The sequence below is a fragment of the Hydra vulgaris genome, chromosome 12 (genome assembly GCF_038396675.1).
Source record: "Hydra vulgaris chromosome 12, alternate assembly HydraT2T_AEP".
Taxonomy (NCBI): domain Eukaryota; kingdom Metazoa; phylum Cnidaria; class Hydrozoa; order Anthoathecata; family Hydridae; genus Hydra; species Hydra vulgaris.
In genome coordinates, this window is record NC_088931.1 from 24,172,811 (window position 1) to 24,197,500 (window position 24,690).

The following is a 24,690-nucleotide window of genomic DNA, read 5'->3' on the forward strand; positions in this document are numbered from 1 at the left end:
AGTGTTAACATATAAATGCAAAAAATGGTTAGTAAATGTAATTATAATAATAATGGTAATAATTTTTATTTATTAGAATTAGTGAAAGACTTATGTATGATAGAATTGCATGAACTTTGGGGGACAAATATAATGATTGGAGTAAGTATTACCTTTGTTTATTACCATGATTAGAGTAATGTTAGAAAATATTATTTTTATCTAAAGAAAAAAATCCGTAAAAGTCAATATTTTCTTAAGTATTAAATATTATAAAAAAATGTAATGAAAAAAAACACATGTATTATGATAAAGTATATACATCAAATAACTATGTTGTCTGTAAGTTAGGGGTTGCAGCTGATATTTCAGCTTTAGCTTTAAACTCATTAGCTTCAAATTAAAGCTGAAGCTTATCAAGTCAGTTCAATCAGCTTGATAGTTGATAGTAAAAGAGAATAATACTCCATGAATATTTTATTTTAAAAAAACATGTAGGAAATTATTAAATAAAAATCTAAAATAGTGACAAAATTTAAACATACATGTAAAAAATTATAAATAAAATTTGCAAAAAGTTTTTTCTGTTTATAAATGTCGCTGTCAGATCCTAGGCCTAGGACTCGCAATTTTGGGCGACCCAAATTGGATTTTTAGAGATTTGTTTAAAAAGTGGTGCTCAAAAACCTAATTCCATTTTTGATTATCTACATAATTTTTGGTAGAGTTCAAAATTTTTCCAAAAGATGGTTTTATCTATTGAATATTGAGTATGAAATCAATCTTGCTGTTATCATATGCGATGCACCAGCTAGTGCATTTGTTAAGTGTATTAGGGGCACAATGGTTATAACTGATGTAACCGTTGTGATCAGAAAGGAGAGTGGTGTGGCAAGATAATACTCCCACATATGTCATCAATTTTAAGCACTGATTCAGATTTTTGTCATCAAAAGCATTCTAAACATCTTAACGGTATGTTAAATGGAATTAAATTTTGACATGGTGACAAAGTTTCCTTTAGGCTTTATGCATCTAGTATGCTTTGGGGTATGCAAAAACTTATCAACTTATGGTTAAATGGCCTAAATGTTGTAAGTTGTCTCAAATTACAGTCAATACTTTATCTGGCGGATTGTTACAGTTATGTCGTTACATTCCAAGAAAATTTTCTAGAAAACCAAGGTCTTAGTTAGATATTAAAAAATGGAAAGCAACTGAACTTAGACTTTTTTAGTATACACTGGGCCAGTTGTTAAATGGGGAAGATTTAGCCAAAAATCTATTCCAACTTTTTATTACTTTCAGTTGCAGTTCTAATTTTATAATGTTTTATTTTGTTGAAAAAATGTTGGTTTTGCCTGTCAGTTACTAACTTATTTTTTGCAGTTATTTGGTGAACTTTACAGTAAGGATCAACTAGATTACAATGTCCATTCTTTAATACATATAGGAAATGATACAGTTAAATTTTAGGTACTTGATAGATATCCCTCATTCAAATACAAAACTTTTTCAGATCAATTAAAAAAGCTTGTTCAAAGAACAAAGGGTAGCTCAAATAAACTCGTACAAGGATATAAACAGAAGTTTTCCTAATTTTTAGGGATCAGTAACCATTGCACAGTGGGCCAGAATGCACTTTTACTAGACAAAATTCATAACTAATTTAATATTAGAGCTATATTCACTAAAATTAGTATGAGTACTAATATGATGTCTGCGCTTTTTATGAAGGTAATATTTTTTTATTTCGTTGCTATGGATACCTTTATTTTGCTTAGCAACAACCTACTTTTGTTATCTGCAGATATTTTATAAGTGCTATATTCACTAAATTTGGCATGAGTACCAATATGAGATCACACTTCTTACAAAAGTGATAATTTTTTAAATTTAGTTGTTATGGATACTTATATTGCTTAGTTACCGGATACTTTCCTTAGTTACAAAGTGGTAAATTGATATTTGAATATCTTATCGCATTTTTGACCCACCTATATTGAATAACAATTGAGTATTTAGGTAAATAATGTTTTAGGAATAATAAAAGCAAAAAATAGTGCAAGAAAACGTTATCAATTTTAAATTACATCAAAAAATTATAAAACAATAATATCGTTTGAAGATTGTTTAAGTAATTGTAAAACATCTGAAGGAAATGCTTTATGATTTGTTTGGTGTGATGTTGATTTACGCAATGATGAAATAACAGGATCACTGGAAACTAGGAGTCTATTGATAAGATCAGTATTTGTTGCTTTTCTGGATGTTTTTCGGCTGAAATTTTCGCGATAAGATTTAAAGTCTTTATTTCTAGCCTCTTGAGCTTCCTCTGACATAAGTCCGATGGGTAATGTAAAGCTTTTAATTATGTCATGTCCATGTATCAATACTTTGTGAACTGATTGAGCCATGTAATACCATGGATAAAGGGACACATATAGTCTAAAAGTGCCAAAACAATAATCCTTGAACTTTAAGCAGTCTATTTCATATCCTGAAGAGAGCGTTACCAAGATAATGTAAAATCTGAATATAAGATTTTGGTCAATACCCAGAATTTCAGCTGTTTGTTCATATGCTGCAAAAGCACGCCTTGAGGTAATGCCATCATTACTTGTTCCAGAACCACCACTTTTAGGGAAATCAACAACAAGTCCCATTTTGTTCATAAAATCTGTCTGAATCTTTTGTTTAGCTACAGATGCCTTTTCTTTGTGTTCTTTAGATCTTGCTTGCCACTTTCTTGTTTCTTTTTTATATGCAATGTGCAATAACATCTCAAAAAATCGAATCCATGCATGAAGACTGGAAAGACCATATTTGAACTCTCTGTTAGTATAATCTATATTAAGGATATCAAGACTATTCATATTTTTCGGAGAGACACCACACACTGAACAGCATTGGTATGAGTTATTTTTTTCAGATAATATTGTTTGAACCTTCCCATCAATCATTGTAAGTTCAATAATACAATTCACTTCAATAGAAGATCCGCAAACCTCTAATAAAATCATACCCAAGCTTTCATCTCACTTTTAATGTACTGATCTTCTTCAATCACAGATTCCTTGGATTCCATTTTGTATGCAAATCTTATGGGTCTACAATAGGCTGTGGAGGACGACTTTTGATTTCTCCAAGTAGGCATCTTTTCGTTGCTGTTGTTAAATCTAGTCAAATCCAGTGGGACAAGACAAGTAATAAATAATGATTCTTCACGCTTTAAATCTCTGTTAATGTAGGGTTCTGATAAAACTTGTTTATAAATGCTTTGGCCAGTAGCACCATCAAAACCAGCTTTACACGTTAGTGTCATTGTTTTTATTGCTTTGTCGTTCAATATCAAGTGCCTTAGCACAGGTTCCTGAACTGCACAGATTCTTTGCAAAGTATGAGTCATTAAATCTTTTAAAGGAACTGAAGCTGAATAGTCCTCCACTGTTATGTTTGCAGGATAACATTTCAATTTTGCATCTCTGACATCATTGTAAGCGGGGTAGATGTTATATTCTTTCTCCAAGGCTCCGCTTCTAATTAATTGATAGGAAGCTTTTGTCAGACTTGCATCAATTATTAAAGCCAGTGCTTCGTCTGCTGAATATTTAGTTGCTTTATCTGTATTTGATATATTTAAAACATTCTTGGCAGCAATAACAACAGATTCATCTCTAAATTTTTTATTAGCAGCAAAAAATAATTCATTGGATGAATGAGATTCAATTAAACAAGATACACGCCGTTTTTTAGTTTTATTAGAACTATTATCAAATGCAACTGGTTTTCGACCACGTCTACTTGCAGTTGGTTCATTGTCTTTTTTTCTGACAATTAAATATTCATTAAGCCAGTTCACAAACTTCTTTTCAAAATTTTTCACAGTATAGTTTGCAGATTTCCACTTTTTTTTATACAAGTAAACAAATCGTTGAACAGCATGTCTAAAATCAACGTCTTTAAAATCAGCAAATTTTGGCTGAATAAATTTTAATATATCTTCAGTAATATTTTGTTTTGAAATACTAAGATTGTTTTTTTGGAGAAAATTATGAATGTCTAAGTTTAACAAAACCATATCTAAATAACTATTGTAACAAGTATTTTGTATTTAAAAGTAAAATGTTATAATATATATTCCGCCTGGACTACTAATACTTGTTAGTAATTAAGTTACTACAAGTGTTAGTAATTAAAATTAAAAGTAATTAAATTACTGTCAGTGTTAGTAATTAAATTACTAACAACTACCGAAAATATGTTGTTGCTATGTTATGCAAAGGTATCCATAGTAACCAAAAAAAGTTAACCTCATAAGAATTCTGAATCTCATTTTAATACATACCCCCAATATTGTGTATTTAGCGCAAGTAAAATACTGTTAAAACAACGTTAATGTAAAAATGAGTTGTTGCTATGCAAAATTTAGTACCATAGCAACCATGTTATACATAAAATCTGAACGGGGATTTAAGGGGACGAGCAATCAATTAAAACTCGATTGAAGCATCATATAGCTCAAATAAATATAAGACAACACATGGCAAATTGTGGTAATTATTAGTTATTGTGTGGCAAAAAATAAGTTTCTTAAGAAATTTTTTTTTTTAATCTGTGATTTTCAAAGTATAACTGAGATAACATGCTATGACAAATTTATTTCACACATTGGTTTTTCTTATCTCTAAATACTCTAGAATAACATGTACTAATTTTTTGTTTCAAAAACGTAGATGTAATTGAAATATAACACAACGTTGATGTCACCGTTAATTACTTATTTATAATTTTTTTATTTTATCTCAATATTCAAATGCTTAGAGTCCTGGTAACTAAGGGATTTAATATAAATAAATTATCAATAGATTTCTCCTAATATATGTAGATACTAAAATTAAATAGGTTTTCAAGATTAGACAACTAAAATTTTTCCCATTTTGTCCACCTACTGGCCCACTGTGGATTGCATTGAAACACTGTTTACAATTTAAAATTAGCAAGGTTTAGAATGTTTTGTTTCAGCTAATAAAGGTTGATAATTGTTTTAAAATTACAAAAAAAAAAGGTCAAGTTAAAAAGGTTTTAAAAAGCAGAGGGATCCTGTGACGAATAGGTTATGTTTGAGGAATTTGCAGCTTTATAGTCGTTTTATATATATATATATATATATATATATATATATATATATATATATATATATATATATATATATATATATATATATATATATATATATATATACATATATATATATATATATATATACATATATATATATATATATATATATATATATATATATATATATATATATATATATATATATATATATATACATATATATATATATATATATACATATATATATATATATATATATATATTATATATATATATATATATATATATATATATATATATATATATATATATATATCAGGCAACCAAAAAAAGTTTTTCCTAATTGCCTATTTCTAAGAAATGTATTAAGAAAACTCGTTGTGGTGGTGGTGGTGGGGGGGGATGATTTTAAATATATATAAATTATAAGCTTGTTATAAGGAGAATCAATCAGTGTGTTTCATAAGTTTTATTAGTGCGTTTTAAATTTAAAAGTCTTAAGTGGAGTATGGCTGTGTCAGATGCGATAATTCGCGCCTGTTTACTTAATGAGTTGAAACTTGGAACCAAAGCTGCAGAAGCTTGTCGTAAGATATGCGCTGCTTTTGGGGAAGGTACCATACCAGAACGGACGAATCAAAAGTGGTTAAAAAAATTTTCTTCTGGAAATGAAAACCTTGAAGATGAACCAAGATCTGAAAGACCATCCATCGTAAACAACGAGGATATCAAGCTGGCAATCGAGCAGGACTCCAGTCAAACATGTCAGGACCTTGCCTTAAGATTTAATGTGAGTGATGAAACTATTCGTTTACATTTGCTTCAACTTGGAAAACGTTGGAAGTTGAGCAAATGGGTACCTTATGAGTTGAGTGAAAGAAACAAGCTACAGCGCTTAACCATTTGTTCTTTATTGCTTTCCCGCCACAATTTAGTGCCATTTTTTGACCGGATGTTGACGTGTGACAAAAAATGGATTATGTACTGCAACAAAAAACGAACATATCATTGGCAAGCCAGTAACAATCTAGTACCGATGACTCCTAAACCAAGCATTCACCAACAAAAGGTTTTACTAACTACAGCAGGTATCGTTTACTATGAGTTGCTACCAAGTGGACAAACCATTACTGCTGAGATATACTCAGCCCAATTGGACAGAGTTTCGGTTTCTCTTCACCAAAAACAAGCAGCTTTGGCAAACAGAAAAGGTGTTTTATTCCACCAGGACAACGCCAGACCGGACACCGCAAAAATCACGCGGGAAACTCTAGCATGTTTACAATGGAAGATTCTACCTCACCCTCCGTATTCACCAGACGTTGCGCCAAGCGACCATCACCTGTTTTTGGCCCTGGATAATCATATGAGGAATCGACAGTTTTGAAATAGAAAAGATCACGAAAATGAGTTAATTCAATTTTTTAGCTACCAAACTCAAGACTTTTATAAAAATGGAATATACCAGCCTGTTTCACAATGGGAGAAAGTTATTCTTGCTGAAGAAGACTATTTTTTAGAATAAACTTTAAAAAAACTGTTTTTATGTGTATTTATTTATGGATCTACAAAACCGCATGAACTTTTTTGGTTGCCTGATATATATATAAATATATATATATATATATATATATATATATATATATATATATATATATATATATATATATATATATATATATATATATATATATATATATATATATATATATATATATAAACACACAGTAGGTTGCATAAATATAGAGCCTAAATATACATATATATATATATAAATATACATATATATATATATATATATATATATATATATATATATATATATATATATATATACATATATATATGCATAAATATACATATATATATATATATATATATATATATATAAACACACAGTAGGTTGCATAAATATAGAGCCTAAATATACATATATATATATATAAATATACATATATATATATATATATATATATATATATATATATATATATATATATATATATATATATAATATATACATATATATATGCATAAATATACATATATATATATATATATATATATATATATATATATATATATATATATATATATATATATATATAAACACAGTGGGTTGCATAAATATAGAGCCACTACTTGGTTTGTGTGAAATTTTTGTTTTTTTACAAAGTATCTTTGAAACCAACTAATTAATGCGATCAAAAGCGTATTAAATGTCTTATTTGATTCTCTATCGAATGATATATAATTATACCATTCGATAGAGAATCGATTAAGACGTTTAATACGCTTAATAAGACTATATTTTTGCTACATTAGAAATACCTGTATTTCTAATGTAGCAAAAGTATAGTCTAATAAAAAAAAACGACTTAAGTTGAAATATCTCAACAAAATGTTATCCGAGCGATCTAAAATTTGTTGGTTGATTACTTTCAAACTATATAAACGTTCTTGCAAAAATAAAATAAAATTATCATTTTTTTATCTTGAGCTATACGCGTTGGTAATTATTTGGTAAAGTAAAAAGACAAAAATGGGCAGAAAAGCTGTTTCAAACAAGGTACGATGGCAAATTGTAGGTCTACTAAAAGATAAAATAAAAAGCTAACGAGAAATAGCGGCAAAACATCTAAATGAGCTATAATTAACAATCATCTTGATGCAGCAACGCAAGAAAATATTTATATCAACAGCATTCACTTGAATCTATCATTTCCATTTTTGACACATTTTGTACACATTTAAGCGAAACATTGCTCAAATGTGCAATGTTTCGCTTAAATGTGTACAAACAACGTTGAAAAACCACGAGCTACATAATGATGTCAAAGATTTACCAAGGCTTGGTTGACCTTTAAAGCTAACTTCAAAAGACCAAAGTTTTCTCTATCGAAAAGTTCGACAAGACCCTAAAATTTCTTACCACGAACTTTCTGAAAGGTTCGCAAATATGCCTGATAACATTAATGTTTGTAGATGGACTGTACAAAGACGCCTAAATAAGAAAGGCTTAAATTGCTATGTCACTGCTCAAAAACCACTTTTGCGTGACTCAGATCGCCTAAAAAGAATAAAGTGGTGTAGAGAAAGACTTCACTGGTCTGTAGAAGACTGGGCTAAAGGCATTTTAAGCGGCGAATCCAATTTTGAGGTGATAAATTGCAATTCAAGATTAATCATTAAGAGGCTGGCTGGTGAAAAGTCCAAAGAGCGAAGAGTTTTTGTGTACCAATGATACAAGGCGGAGGAGGATCAGTTGAAATATAGGGATGCTTCTCCCATAAAGGAACAGGATCATACAACATCTATAACGGTAGACCAGTACAACTACAAAGAGACCCTCGAAAGTAAATTTGCCAACAGCCAGAGCTTTTTTACGGAAGACGATAACTATGGATTTTTCAGTACGATTGCGCTACGGCTCACACTGCAATCTTGGTTAAAAAGTGGCATGATTGGAAAAACATTACTGTCATGCCTTGGCCAGCTCGTTCTCCAGATCGCAATCCCACCAAGAACATTTGGGCTTGGACAGACAAGAGATTGGTCAAAGAGAGCATAGCCAGTGTTGCACAATTACAGCAGGCGTTAGAAAAGCATTGGAAAAATTTCCAAGAGAATTATGCATCCGACTAGTTGAATCTATGCCATGACGTGTTCGTGCATGTGTGAAAGTTTTTTAAAAAAGAAAAATACTAACTTTTTTTATTTGGTAAAGTAAAAAGACAAAAATGGGCAGAAAAGCTGTTTCAAACAAGGTACGATGGCAAATTGTAGGTCTACTAAAAGATAAAATAAAAAGCCAACGAGAAATAGCGGCAAAACATCTAAATGAGCTATAATTAACAATCATCTTGATGCACGTCATAGCATGATGAATCTATGCCATGACGTGTTCGTGCATGTGTGAAAGTTTTTTAAAAAAGAAAAATACTAACTTTTTTTTTTGAAAAAACTTTTTGCTGTAAGACTTAATAAGCAAGACCGACAACACCACCACTTTTTTTCTAAAAGACTTTTTAATTTTATGAGCATTTGGGAATACCACATTTGATGGGACTCCACAGGTTTCTGATGAGTCTTAATTGATGAAACCTTAGTGTGAAATGAATTTCACACTAAGGTTTCATCAATTAAAATTATTAGTACCCGGTAGCAGGTTATTTCAGTAAAAAGTCACACTGCTCACCTAAATCAGCAGTATTAGATAAATGTCTTTTATTTTAAATCAGCAGTATTAGATAAATGAGCTTTTAATTCGCGAGATACCGTGAAAGCATTCCATATACCGATACCCGGCGGGCATACCCATATGGACCCTAGAGGAAAACCACGGCCAAAACCCGTTGGGTTCCCGATGGGTTTCCCATATGGGTCCCAGTTGCAAACTCAAATAGGTTCCTTACGGTTTTAAAGTATGGATTTGACTAAGACCCATACGGGATACCCAGCGGACCCATATGGGCCCCATTTGGAAACCGCGGCCAAGGACAGGCGGGATACCGTTGGCCTTCCCATGTGGGACCCAGTTGACGACCCGTATGGGCCCTGTACGGTACCCGTATGTCAATGTTGGCTGGGTATAGTAAAAATTTTGGTTGATCATAGTTGTTTCTTATAGAAGCTTTTTTCTGGTTCTTACTGTATACTTTTTCTTTAGATTTATTTTTATTTATATATACTTTATTTGCAGTTATCCACCATGCAGTTGAATAATTTTATTACTTTTAAAAGTATCATGTCTCAAAAAAGTCAATGAGTATTTTAGAATTAAACACTTGCACAAATTATCACCCACAAAAAGCCAAAGAAATAATGGTCTTATAAGTGTAGTAAAAAAAACAGTCAAAAAAAAAAAGAAATCTACCATTTAGCTAACTTTTACAACAAGTCATGCGTTCCATGCACACGAGCTGATAATAACATAATCATTACTGTCTATCTCTAGTAGTACAATTTAGTACAAAAGTAATACAATTGACGAACTTTCTTGTTTTTCAGCTGTATTTTTGTTAAAACAAGTTAGTTCTATATTTCCAATAAGTAGTAAAAAGCTAACTCCCGAAATCCATAGGAAAAGTTATCAAAATTTGCATAATTTAAGAGATCAACTAAGTTTTACAAAAAAGTAATAAAAGAGTTGGTCATCTCATGTATCTTCTCAGCTAACTCTTCTAAATAACATCGTTACAAAATATCGTGTTAATTGTAAAATCTAAAATAAAAAGCAAGCAAAACAAACAAAAAAGTTAAAAGTTTTATGGCAAAGTTTTCAAAACTATTTATATTACTAAAAGCTTATTTGCAATCTTAAAGCTGCAAAAAAAAACAATAGAAATCACAGAACAATAAAAGCAAGAACACAAAGGTCAAACACAATACTAATAAAATGTTGATTGCGAACTTAAAAAATTATTTGATCCAAAGAAAGGAGGGCAATCAATTACAATTTTCAGAAGGTTCATATATATTTCATATATATATATGTATATATATATATATATATATATATATATATATATATATATATATATATATATATGTATGTATATATATGTATATATATGTATAAATATATATATATATATATATATATATATATATATATATATATATATATATATATATATATATATATATACTAATAAAATGTTGATTGCAAACTTAAAAAATTATTTGATCCAAAGAAAGGAGGGCAGTCAATTACAATTTTCAGAAGATGATAAGATCATGTCAGATGAAATAGTTTAAAGCATGTGTTTTTGTAATGTTTCAACAAAAAAACACTCCGTTTCTAGTAGAAAATATAGCACAATATTTAAGTGTTTTATATATATATATATATATATATATATATATATATATATATATATATATATATATATATATATATATATACATATATATATATATATAAATATATATATTATATATATATATATATATATATATATATATATATATATATATATATGTATATATATATATATATATATGTATATATATATATATATATCTATATGTATATATATATATATCTATATGTATATATATATATATATATATATATATATATATATATATATATATATATATATATATATATATATATATATATATATATATATATATATATATATATATATATATATATATATATATATATATATATATATATATATATATATATATATATATATAATACTATGGAACTAAAGGCTCGTGAAGTCGGCAAAACATCTAAATGAGCTATAACACAGGTCAACAAAAAAAAAAAATTTTTCTGGTGCCGAGCAAACAATTTTTTTTTTTGTATAGCATTTCTCATTTTGATTTCAAATATGCAACTCTTTTTTTACCATAACATCAAGTTGTAAAGATATTTAGGTTCAAATCTTAAGTATTTAGGGTAAAGGGTATTGTCGAAAAAAAAGTTATTCAAAAGTATGTAAACCTGGGTCTCAAAAGAAGCGTATTTTCATAGAGATTTTAGAAAACATAAATATTTTTCCTTAAAATTTATTGACAAAAAAAAAATACTTGTTTTTATTACAAATGAATAACATTTTTATTTTTGTTGACCTGTGTAATTAACAATCATCTTGATGCAGCAACGCAAGAAAATGTTTATATCAACAGCATTCACTTGACATCTATCATTTCTATTTTTGATTAATACCTGGCGGGACAGTTGATGATTAGCTGGTGATTAGCCGCTGAATGTATACTCAACTGATCTATCCCTAGGATTTATTGCCTGATGTGTTCCATATAGTGTATATTGCTCTAGGTTCAAACAACAAGTCGCAGTTAATCATTTGACAATATCTTGTTAAATGTGTGGGGAAAATCTGACCGAGTTAAACTGCTATTTTCAACCTCTTGACAAAATTGCTGCTTAATGTTTAAGTCTCTAGAGTCAATGAAATATTACACAACTATTTTCAAAGCTCTCTAAAATTTTGAAAATACTAGTGGCAGTTAAAATTGTTTTCTAATAAACAAGATGAGGTTCAAAGTAATAATTAAAAAAGATTTTTTAATTATTTAGACAATAAAAACCGTCTTCACATTCTTTTACATTTCATGCTCCTGGTATGCATTTAGCGAAGGATGTTTGAAAATAGTTTAATATTGTGAACTTAATCCAGCTGATTTGTTTTGCAGAATAACAATAAAATCTGGCTCTGGCCAGATAAGCGACATTGGTAAGGAAGTAGGCGTGAACTTTCTAGTTAAATGCTCCTCCGCGGTGCTCTGTGATAAGACCGTAAGGACTTTTTGAAACACCTTAATCATTAAAAAAAAAATTTAATGTTTAGTGATGCCAAAGAAAGATTATTTAATGCTGCTGCATTAAATGATCTTGCAACTTTTTATTTATCATAAAAATTAAGATTTAAAAAAAACTTTGGATTTGTCTAATCAATTTATTTAAGTCTAAACAAACTTTGAATTAGTCTAATAATCAATTAGCTTGAAAAAACGTGGTCATATCAGTTTGCAATGCACGTAAAAAGAAAATATAAGTTCACTAACACATACTAAAATAGCAGAGGTTTCAAAAAGATATTGCAAACTGATAACAATAAATATAATATAAAATTTATAAAAATAATATAGATAAAAATGATTAATTAATAATGATAGATTAAATTAAAATAGTTAAAAAAAAAAAAAAAAGATGTCTGAATTGTTGATAATTAAAAACTTTTGAAATGCATTTTAATCTCAATCAAAATTTGCTTACATACTCGAACAAACACATGTACGCACACCAGCTATAGTATAATAAAAAAGTCACATATTTGACTGTATATATGTAGCGATATATCGGATACCGGTAACCGGAAAAATCTGTTCGGTTGTTGATTGGAAATGGCTTTTTTTAAGAGAATTCAGATAATAAATTGGTTTTTTTCTTTGGGTTTTTTTTTAGAAAACCAAACCACACAATAAATAACAAATAAATCATCAATTATTTATTTATAAAAAAATATGAAATTTAAATAAAGTTAAACCAATCCCATTTAAATTACTGCAAAGTTAAGTTAAATATTAACTTTTAGTTAAACATTAAGTCAATACGCAATGGGTGGTCGCACAAACGGAATACAATTTATACTTCTAACGTGACTTTAAATTTTGGTCATTTGATTAAGATAATGCGTAATGTTTTCTTTCGACTTACTTGGTTGCATTTTGTTGTTATGAAATGATACTTGAATGTTGTTAATGATACTATGAAATGATTGTTGAATGTTGTTAATTCAACACTAGATGTGTTGAATTAACAACATTCAACAATCTACAAAATCTCAATTACATAATACAATTTCTTATCTGCATCTTACGTTTTCTGATTAAGTAATAATATTCTTATTCACATTTTATTTTTCCTCCAAGTGAATACAAGTGCAACTGAAACCAGAGTTACGCTCTGTACCAACTTGCGGGATTAGCTAGGTCACCTGAGCTAATAATTATGCAACAATTGTTACAAGGATCAAAACCCAATTGAAGGTTAATCAAGAAAAATTTGTTGCTTGCCTACGGTTTCCTCCTTGTTAACGCTGATAAGGATCACTTTGAGAATTTCGGACGTAGAAAGAGACAATAAAAAGCGACAATGGTTAATGGTGGTCGAGTGCTCCTAGGAGATATGTATTGTCACAGAGCACTGCAGAGGTATATTTAACCTGGAAAGTTACGCTAAGTTTCTTACCGATGCCGCAAATATGGTCAGAACAGACATTGAACCATGAATCTCTTAACTTAAGTAGCTGAAGCGAAGTGGCTAGCACGGTTGCGTCAGAACCTAGAGATCCGTGGTTCAACGCCACCTCTGGGCAAGTTTTATAACAACGGTAAGTAAGGAGGCCTGAACTCCCTTTCAAATGCTCTTCCGAGGTGCTTTGTGATAAGACTGTCAGTACTTCTTAGGGCACCTAAAATAAAAATAATAATAACAAAAAAATAATTGCTCTACCGTTCCTCGATACCCTTATTAACTGTACCAAACCAGTCTTACGCTATACCTGTTTTCAAATAGATTCAAAGCTAAAAAATGAACAAATAATACACTTGGTCTTGACCATTAGACTCAGGAGCAATCCAAATTCAGTTTTCAGTTTTTTTTTTTTTTATAAATTTAGTTAAATATCTGTCAAATTATGAGATAGAGATAAAGAAAATGTCTTTTATCATATTTATGATTTATTTTACTTAGGTTATTTATTTAGCACAATTTATTTTTAATTCGTAATTCTCGGCTACCAAAATAAGGATGTCTTTTACTTTCTAATCCTGGTAAAACGTTAAATTTTTTTCAGAATCCAAAAACATGCAGTACATGTTTTTGGATGTCTTGCATGTTTTTGGATTCTGAAAAAAACCATGAATGAAATTTGATGTGTATATTTTTCACCAACATAAAAAGTGTTCTCATCAGAAAAGTTGCAGATTTTCTCTAAAAATACACAGCAAAATTGTGGGCCTTATGAGGAAAATTTTTTCAGATTTTTTGTTTTTTTTTGAAATAAGAAAAATAAACCTTAAAACAAGAGCTAATACGCTTACAAAATAATTTAGAAAACATCTTTATTCAAGATTCTATTTTTGCCGCTTTTTTTCGTTCTCATATTTTTATCTTAATGAAATTAATCTTTAGGCAAGAAATAAATTTCTTATTTTTAATACGAAATAATACAGAAGTAATTATTTTCTTGTTTCAAGACAATTCGTCGCGTTGGTTTGACAAGGTTCTAACTGACATTTTTGCCAAAATTGACTTTGTTATCTTATTAGACTATTTAAATCATGACAAACAAAATAATCTGAAATTTACAGCGATATAGCGTAAAACAAGCAAACTGCTAATGTGCCAAAGTTCTATCTGCAACTTTAGTTTGCTGATATTTAGATTGACAAGGTTTTAACTGCATATTTTCTTGCTGGTTTTTATTCATTAATTATTATCATAGAGAATTTTATGCCCATCAAAAATCATATAAAAATAAGTCTGAAAATCAACATAGAGTGCTCTAATTTGTCATCGATGTAGAATAAAATACCGTTAAAGCTATTATTTGACTTTTTTTTAAAAAAAATCTTTTTTATTTCGTTTTGTAGCTTTACTTAAATTGACACCTGTAACATTGCGAAACAAAATACTGGTTTCGATTAGCGCAGAAATAACTATTATAATTTAAAATAAAAAGGGATTTATCATGTAAACTTTTTTTTTTAATTTTAAAATAATGATGTTTTTGCATTTATAAATTTACAAACTTACCGCAGTCAATATAAGTACAATTTGCCGTGTCATTCCCTTACGGAAAGTCGATCTAACTATATTTTGCAGTGCCTACCCAAAAAAAGGTCTTTCTTCACTTATCTACAACGGCAAGTCGATATATGTGCACTTTGGAACGTTGATGTTACAATGTATCTTATTTTAACTTGTTAAATCAAATATAACAGTAATATTAAATTTAAACAACTTGTAAAAAAGGTTTTTGTAGCAATAATAAAAACCAAGTAGTTAAAAAAAAAGACTTAAAAAATAATTTGAAAAAAAAATTTTCTGAAAGTTTTTTTTGAAAGTTTGAAAGTAATAAAAAAAACAATTTAAAAAGTATTAATTTTCGTTTTAAGTAAAATATCAAATGAAAATGGAAGGAGTAGTATTTGATATCGGAAGCAGTTATGATAGTGACGAATTTGTAGCTCCAACCAGTGAAAGCGGCGAAGACAGTTATGTACACGGTTAGTAACCTAATATCACTTTTTTGTGTGACTTTGGTCATGCATTTACATATTAAAATAGCTAAATTTATAAGCTTTAAAAAAGTTTTTAAAAAGATTTTTACTTTTGAATATGTTTAAACAGGAAGAAGAGGTGTTTTTATTTAACTAGAAGTGCACAAGATAACGGAATGTTGTAAACGAAGCTTCTGGAAACAATGCCAATGTTTATTTAGCGCAGACTGAAAAATTTTCTGAGATAGACATGAAATAAATCTTAAAAATTTTTGTAAATTTTTTTTATGAAATGTTTTTTTTCTATTTATGTTTGTTTTTACATCTAAAAAGTGATTTTGACATTAAACTCTACTATTATATACAAAGTGAACCATTTTTAATCATTTAAGAATGGTTCAATTAGTATATAATAATGTACTAGAGATATTATCTACTAAGAAATAATACTCTTCTAGGGATCAAGTTCAACAAACGTTAAAGAAAAAATTCCGAAAACGAATATCTGAACCTAAAACCTGGGGATGTAATAAAAAAAAAGGCATACCAAGCTGGTAAAAATTTATACAAGTTGAAAAGGAAAACAAGTACCGAATAAGGACCGGCGAATATTTGTTAAAATTTGGGTTACGAAGTTTACTGAAAGTAAACTTGGGTGCTGAAGCTGAAATATAAATTTGGCTTTTAGTTTAATTCGGCAACAATTTCAAAATTTCATTTAACATTCAGTTAAATTTGAAAGCTATTAACATTTTTTCAGTTTATAAAGAAGAAGAGATAAAATATATTACATGTTTTATGTATATCAACCAGTTTCTGCGCGCATCGGACTTGTTCGTTCAAGGTTGAAAAGTGTTTCGGAGTTAAAGAGTTTAGAGAGGGTTGGTAACCAATCGAATAAATAGCTTTTCGACTAAAGTGGCCCACTCGGCCTTAGAAACATAAGTTGAGTAAAAAAAGAAAGAAAAAACATGTTAGAAATAAATTTGAGGCAATACTCGAAAAGTTTTTTTCAGGCACAAAGTCTATTCATCACTTATTAATTCTTATTTACCGCTTTCAAAAAATCCTAATTGTAAAAAACAGATAAATATTTAACTTAATATTTTTAACGATCTTTTTTCCTTTATAAAATTGACATTCGAAATTTTTAAATGAACGGTGTTACTGTTCCTTTGTTCATGTTCGTTCAAAAACATTAGAAGTTGTAAAGATTTCATAAATTAAGTTCTCATTATTACTGAATTTTTAGATTTTTTATTTCGACGCAAACTGTTTTTTGTATGCGAATATTTTTTTAATGAACTAAAAATTACTTTGCTTCACGTGTTCTTCGTCATGTTTTGAATTATGTTTAATTACAAGCTAAAAAATAATATAATTTTAGTTTATAAAAAATGATTGTATAGCAGCTGCGGCGGAGTGGTTAAAAAATTTTTTTTCATTAAATTTATAAAAGTTCTTAAAAAAATTTTCTTTCAATTAAATGTGTTTTTAAAATGCAAATTCGGCTTCCAGTTAAATTCGGACTGCATGTACGCCCTAAATTCGTCTTTCAGTTAAATTTGGCGTACGCATATGATCTAAATTCGTCTTTCCTTTAAATTCGAGTCTTAAAAAGATGACTTTGTCGGTCTTTAGAACCGAATAAGATCATTCAAACAAACAAAAAAACTGTCCGGGAAACTGTAAGTAAAAATGTGCTAAGAAAATATCAGAAAATGAGCAAAACGATATTTTTTTTTATCATTTTATGCCTTAAATTCAGCTACTGAAAAGAGGTATTTCTTAATTACTTCGACTGATCGCACAACCACTGTTAGACCAAAAAAAACTATGAGGAAAACAATGATAGTGATACTGCAAATAAAGAAACTGATGACCACGCTGAAAAATAATTAATTTCAAAAAAATTTTTTTTTATGTAAAAGGCGAAAAAGTCCGTGTTAGCAAAACATTCTACCTAACTACACTATCAATTTAGCAAAAGCCAGTTTACACAGCCACAACACCAAAGGTGTTAAAACAAATACTCCTGCACAAGATCTACGAGGTAAAATTATGAAAGGCAAACGTACACCGCACAGTGATGCCAACTCAGCTAGGGATCACAATAAATCTTTTCCAACAATTGAGTCACATTTTTGTTGTGTAAGTACCAATTTTCTTCACCGAATTTAATCTTGGTTTTCATATTCCCAAAAAGGATAGATGTGACCTTTGTGAGAAGTTTAAAGTTGCTGAAAACACTGATAATGTCTGAAAAATTGAGAGAAGACTTTGAAAGACATTAATTTTTTTTTTTTAATGAGAGATATACGTGCTGAAGAAAAAAAGGATAAAAATGTCCCGGTTTTACTTTTCGACCTTCAAAATGTTATTTTGACTCCGCATACAGAAATTAGTTTCCTTTTTTATCTGAGAAAGCTAAGCGTGTATAATTTGACAGCTTATTTTTCAACAAACAAAAAAGTGTATTGTGCATTATAGACTGAATCAATGGCGGGGAGAAGCGGCAATTATCTTGCGAGTGCCTTTTGCAAAACTTTGAGTGGTGTGGAAGAGGAAAACGACGCAAGTGACTTAATTACTTGGTCTGACTCCTGCGTTCCTCAAAATCGGAACAGTGTATTATAAACTGCTGTGTTACATTTTCTAAGAGACAATCCTAACATCAACTCAATCACTATGAAATTTTCCCTTCCAGGTCATTCATGCGTCCAGGAGATGGATCATGTCCATAGTAAAATTGAAAAGCTCATGAGGAAAACTGATTTTTATAGTCCAATTGTATTGATAAGGATGTTGAAATAAGTTAACAGAAAAAATCCTTATCGTATCATTCAAATAAAACCACATGACTTCAAGGATTATTCCGTAACAGCGAAGCTGTTTAATTACAAGTTAGTTCCTTTTTCTGATGTTGCTGTGCTAAAATTTATTCAAACATCTCAAATTATACATTTTAAATCTAGCCATGACGGCGATGAACCTATGAACTGTGCAAATGTTAAGTTCAATAAAAAACCTAACAGAAAGAATGCAGCAACAAGTCCATCAACTTTCACTATTTTGAATCAAAAACCAAAAATTCAAAATTGTACAAAGGAACTTGCAGACTTGAAAAAAAAGATATTAAAGCTGCATTTCCGTTTATGATTCTCGAAGACAGAGATTACTATCGAGTTGTTCTTCACCTATAAAATAAACAGATACTATGAAAAACTTTTAAGGGTTGTACTTAATGTAATGGTTTTAAAATGTGCCAATAAAATGTAGTACATAAAGAGTATAAATGAGTGTAGAAAATGTTTTAACATTGTTTTGTGACTGAAATAATATTTTTAGGAAAATTGGCTTTTTATTATATTATTGTTTCAGTCACAAAATTTAAAGTAACCAACATGTTTTTAACTGCCGTTACAACAACAGTTAGTTGTCATAGCGAGAGTATGATTATTTGACTATGACAAAGTTCTAACTGCATTTTGGGGTATTCATTTTTCTATGAAGAGTGAAACATTTTTTAATAAAAAATAGTGATACTTATAGCAAATGCTTATGTTATCATGAGCAAAAAATATTATCGATGAATTTTGATAAATTTTGATGGTAGGAACAACAATTTTCAACATTGATTTACTCAAAACTACTCGCGGATCACTTAGAACCTTGTCATACCAAGGCGACGAATTTTCATGAAATAAATTTCTAAAGTTCATCTAGAAACAAGATTAAAATTTCTTATTTATAATAAGAGGGTTAGAAAGTAAGAAAGGTGAGAAAAAAAATTTATTAAAACAAGAACTAATGAGCCTAAAAAAATCTTTAAGAAAGAATCTTGTTTTAAGTTTTTATTTTTATCTTTGTTCAAATTAAGATATCGTCGGTATACAAGGGAAATGCACAAAGTCCAAAAACATAATTTTGAGATAATGAATAAATAAGTTTTTGCGTATTAGTTAAAATAATAAGTTTTTGTGTAATAGTTGGAATAAAAAATCTTAATAACTCATTAATAATTGATTTATAAAATTTGTGTGGTATATCAAACGATGGAGAATTTAAAATACTAAACAGTGATATAAATAACTCCATATTGCTAAAAATGGACTTGCATTTTCCTTGTATACCGACGATATGCTCTAATATTTTTATCATTATGAAGTTTAGCTTAAAACAAGAAATTAACTTTTTAATTTTAAATATGGAGTAATGCGCAAGCAATTATTTTCTTTTTTTAAGATAACCATAACGTAATTTATTTCTGAAGTTTCGTGAAATCTCGAAAGAATACATACATACTTACATACATACATGCATACATATATATATATATATATATATATATATATATATATATATATATATATATATATATATATATATATATATATATATATATATATATATATACATATATGCATGCATGCAATACAAGTAAATTTTGCAAATCAAATAACTTATTTTTTATACTATAAAAAATACACTTTAAGTTTTTTGGATAATTTTTATTAAATCTTTAAATGATAGCCAACATACCATATTTGTGACTATAGTAAAACAAAGTACTCAGTAATAATGAATTGTTATAATAAGATGATGTTATAATTGCTTTTAAAAGAATTTAAAATGTTTTTTGAGTTTAAATTGTTATTTCTTGTTTAATAAAACAGGACCAACATTATCACCAGATAACTTGTTATGTGCATTGTGTGTGCCGTCACAATATGGAAACTAAAATAAAAATGTTTTAAAAATTGAAATTAAATTCAAGACTACCACATAATAAAATAAACTAATACGAATTAATACTAAAATAAACTTTTATGCGCCAAAAAAATAACTATATAAATAATATTGCCATGACAACAAGCATATTTTGTTTAACTAATAACAATTGAGAAACAAAAATTTTGAACAATGTTTTTAGTAACATCGTTTTTTTTGTGTTACATTAGAAATTTCAAATACTATACAATTTCAAATTTAAATATTGATAATATATCTTAGAAATTTTATAAAACTCGTAATAACTCATTTTTAAGTTTTTTATTTTCTCTTGTAGCCCCCAGTTCTTTCCTGTATTATTTAGTGAAAAACTAAATAAGTTTATTTATAATTACTCATGACTTTTTAAATGACCAAGCTGATCTTTTTTTCCAGATAGTAAGTTTCAATAACAGATAGTAAGGTCCTGGCAAAAAATAGATTCTTTTACCGTCCTGGGCATATAACAGTATTAGAAGTGTTTGGTAGCCAGAGCTATAGCGTATATGTGTGTGTGTGTGTGTGTGTGTATATATATATATATATATATATATATATATATATATATATATATATATATATATATATATATATATATATATATATATATATATATATACATATATATATATATACATATATATATATATACATATATATATATACATATATATATATATATATATACATATATATATATATATATACATATATATATATATATACATACAGACACACACACACACACACACACACATACACACACACACGCACACACACACATATATATACTATATGTTTATACAATAACTCCTATATAAATATGTATATTATACATATTATGTACAGTGCTTTCAAGAAAAATAGGTGCATTAAAATTTTGTTGCTTAAAGCATATTTAAAGTACCATAAAATTGAAACTAAAGAAGATATTGAACAATTATTTTTATTTATTTGTGAGAAAAATCTTTTTTAAACAAATCTTGCATCTTGGATGATATACTAAAATATAAAACTGTACATAAATATGTCATTAAACATAATTACAAAAAATATCAATAGAAAACTGTGATATATAAAAAACAATGCAATAAAAAAAAACATTTAAACTATTGTAAATTATCGATTTAATAAGATTGTTGCAAACTTCGTTTGAAACTCTTCTTCAAATGATATCTAATTCTTGCTTTAGGCTATATATAATAGGGTAGGTCATATTTTTTTAATTTATTGTCACTACTACAAAAAGTTGCCATAATATGATATTAATAAGAAAACAATGAAAATTCGAGCTTCCTTCAACATCTTAGGGGGGCAACTTTCGTTTAAACTTTTTAAGTAATGTTTTTCTACGTAGTTCGAATTCGCCAATAATTCAAATGGAATATTTCAAATTTTATTTAATTAACTATACTTATATTTGACATTGACCCTATTTCTAACTGCATTTTTACTTTATCAATCACTGTTCTATTGTCTCAGATTGGTGAATTATAATCGTACATATTAGATGTCATGTAAAGAAGTGTGTTAAAAATCAAGCATTCTTTTATGATTACTTTTAAGGGTTATTTTAATGAAAACTATTGTAGTTAAAGAATTGTCATGGAAGATTTAATTTGAATATAAGATTTTATGTAAAAAAAGTGATAGAATCAATAACTATCAGATAGTTGGTTTTCAATAATATAATTGCGATAAGGCAACACTCACAATATTGTAAGCATTCTGAACCCATATTGCAATATTAATATTGAAATATGCATACTTTAAATATGTTTTGATTGTTAATGTTAAAGTTTAACGCATTGTAGAATTGTTTGAATGTTTGTGTACTGATTTGTGGTCACTTGATATTTACGTTCACAATACAACATGTTTTTATTTATTTATTGTAAATGTGGATTTTGAATGATTTTTTATTCTTATTTTTTTTAGATCGCATATTGAACTTCAAGAAAAAGTTTATCAAAACCAGAAGTGAAACAGAACACTCAGTTTTTAGCCAATCTTGTAAACTTCCAGAAAGTCAATTGCCAACAAAAGCAGAAGTCTTTAAGCATTGTTTATAAATCAGACAGAGAAAGACTTTCTCACAATCCTTAGCCTCTGAAGAACCATCAGAGACGTAAATAAGATAGTAGCTGATGGTTTGGTAAACATATGGTCGAAGGTGGGCTTGCCAACGATTTCATACAACAGCATTCTGAAAAGTTTGGATAAATTAGTTACTGATACAAAATGTTTGAGGAAATATGTTGATGAATAAAGAAATTCATCTACATTTCAGTGCCAACTTGGTTCATTCAATAAAGTATTTAACAAATACTTTATTGAACATCTTAGCAAATGTGTTAATTGTGGCATCAAGGACTGGTCAAACTGCCATTATTCCATTAAAGTTCCTTTTAAGTTTTGGCTTGATCAAAAGAGTAATTGTAAAATGTACATTGGCCAGATTGACCAAGAGGAAACAGAACAACTCTAAAAGCAGAAAATTTGTAAAAAAACGGGAAATTCAGTGGAAAAAAAAAAGCAGAAACATGCCAAGCTTTGTCATCGACAATAACTCTTTCCTGAGAGAGCGATAAAGAAAGCAGTTGTTGTGATGATAATGAGGAATATGACAAAGCTAAGGATTCATAAGACAACTCACATAGTGGACATGATTCCAAATATTGCAATGTATTTCAGTATAAAGAACTATGTCAAATAATGGAACGAACAGGAGTTACCCAAGATGCATGCAAAATTGTTAACACTTGCTTGAAAGATATATCCTTTGAATTATTACAATACATATTAGATCCAGCAAAATTAAGAAGACAAAGAAACCTGAGGCGACAAAAAGATGTTGAAGAACATGCAGAATTGGCCACATAAATCATTGGAATCAGTTTTGATGGCCATATAGACAAAATCTTAAGGTTAGTGGAACAAGACGATGGTAAAGTTAGCTGAGTTACTTTCATCAAATATCATTATGTTATCTGCTCATATCCCAACAGCATCTACTTTGATCACACTTGTCCAGTGTGATCAAAGTAGATGTTGTTGTGGGAAAGCAGTTGATGTTGCGAAGAAAATCATTTCAGTTTTAAATGATTAAAATTCTTTTGTGACTTTACAAAGTGCTGTTTGTTATGGAACCAATGTAAACACTGGCTGGAAAAATATCATTCATTTACTTCAAACTTGTATTGGCAAACCTCTTCTATACAGGAAGTGACCAGCACTGCGGGCCAGATCCCCGGCAAAAATGAGACTTTTTGCAAACCTGGCCCCATCCCCAGCAAAATTAAAAGATTTAGCAGGGGTTGGTAGCTGGGGCTAAAAAAAATTTATAATAGTTTTATATATTATTTTATACTTACATTTACCATTTATCAAATACTGGCATACATTTATATACTTTAAAACTATATTTTACTTCCAACAAGACAATCACTATTAAGCTATGAGTTACTTTAAAATAGAGAATACTTGGGAATAGTTAAAATACTAGGAAACGGTTAACTGAGGACTTAAAAAGCTGTAGGTTGTATAAAAAAGGAAAAAATGAAGATGGGTAAGAGATATAAAGTTTTTTTGATGTGCAAGGAAAAAAACTGGAATAATAAAAGCTTTTATAGCATGAAGGGACAAATATAGTGAAAGGATGTAACTTAATGAAAAAGAAGCCAGGCAAGAATGACTTTTGCTTTATCGTAAAAGAGATGATAGACCATGATAGTATTTGTAGAAAAAAAAAAAGAAATGCAACCTTACAAAAATGAGAGAGTGGCTCAAGCATGGCAGACAAAGCGGGTCTAATTACATTAACAATGCCCTTTTAGACTTTGTCTGAGAGTAAGAGGGTTGTTATTTGTCAAAATAGGAATGCAAAAAATATTTCATTATTTTTTTGCAGTAAATAAATAAGTTTTGTTGTCTAACAAAAATTGTGGATTTAAAGTCCAGAATTTAAATCCATAAGCCACTGCAAGCCTTAGGCTGTTACAGAAGAAAGATCAGATTAAAAATCAGCTGCTTGTTCTAAACAATAAA

At 28.6% G+C, this 24,690-nt stretch overlaps 1 protein-coding gene and 1 long non-coding RNA gene across 2 annotated transcripts in view; one reads left to right on the top strand and one right to left on the bottom strand.

The window, feature by feature from the left end:
- Positions 1–45: 45 nt before the first annotated feature.
- On the top strand, positions 46–16,125 carry LOC136088601 (uncharacterized). The gene is made up of 3 exons (XR_010642313.1): positions 46–141; positions 15,769–15,879; positions 16,004–16,125. It is a non-coding gene; the product is annotated as an uncharacterized LOC136088601 (long non-coding RNA).
- Positions 16,126–20,445: 4,320 nt separating this feature from the next.
- Positions 20,446–24,690, bottom strand: part of LOC100208174 (CDGSH iron-sulfur domain-containing protein 1) — a 9,447-nt gene continuing 5,202 nt past the window's right edge. Inside the window, exon 3 of the mRNA XM_065812640.1 lies at positions 20,446–20,610. Coding sequence (XP_065668712.1) covers positions 20,527–20,610 — 84 coding nt within the window. The 3' untranslated portion in view covers positions 20,446–20,526. The remainder of the gene's footprint in view (positions 20,611–24,690) is intronic.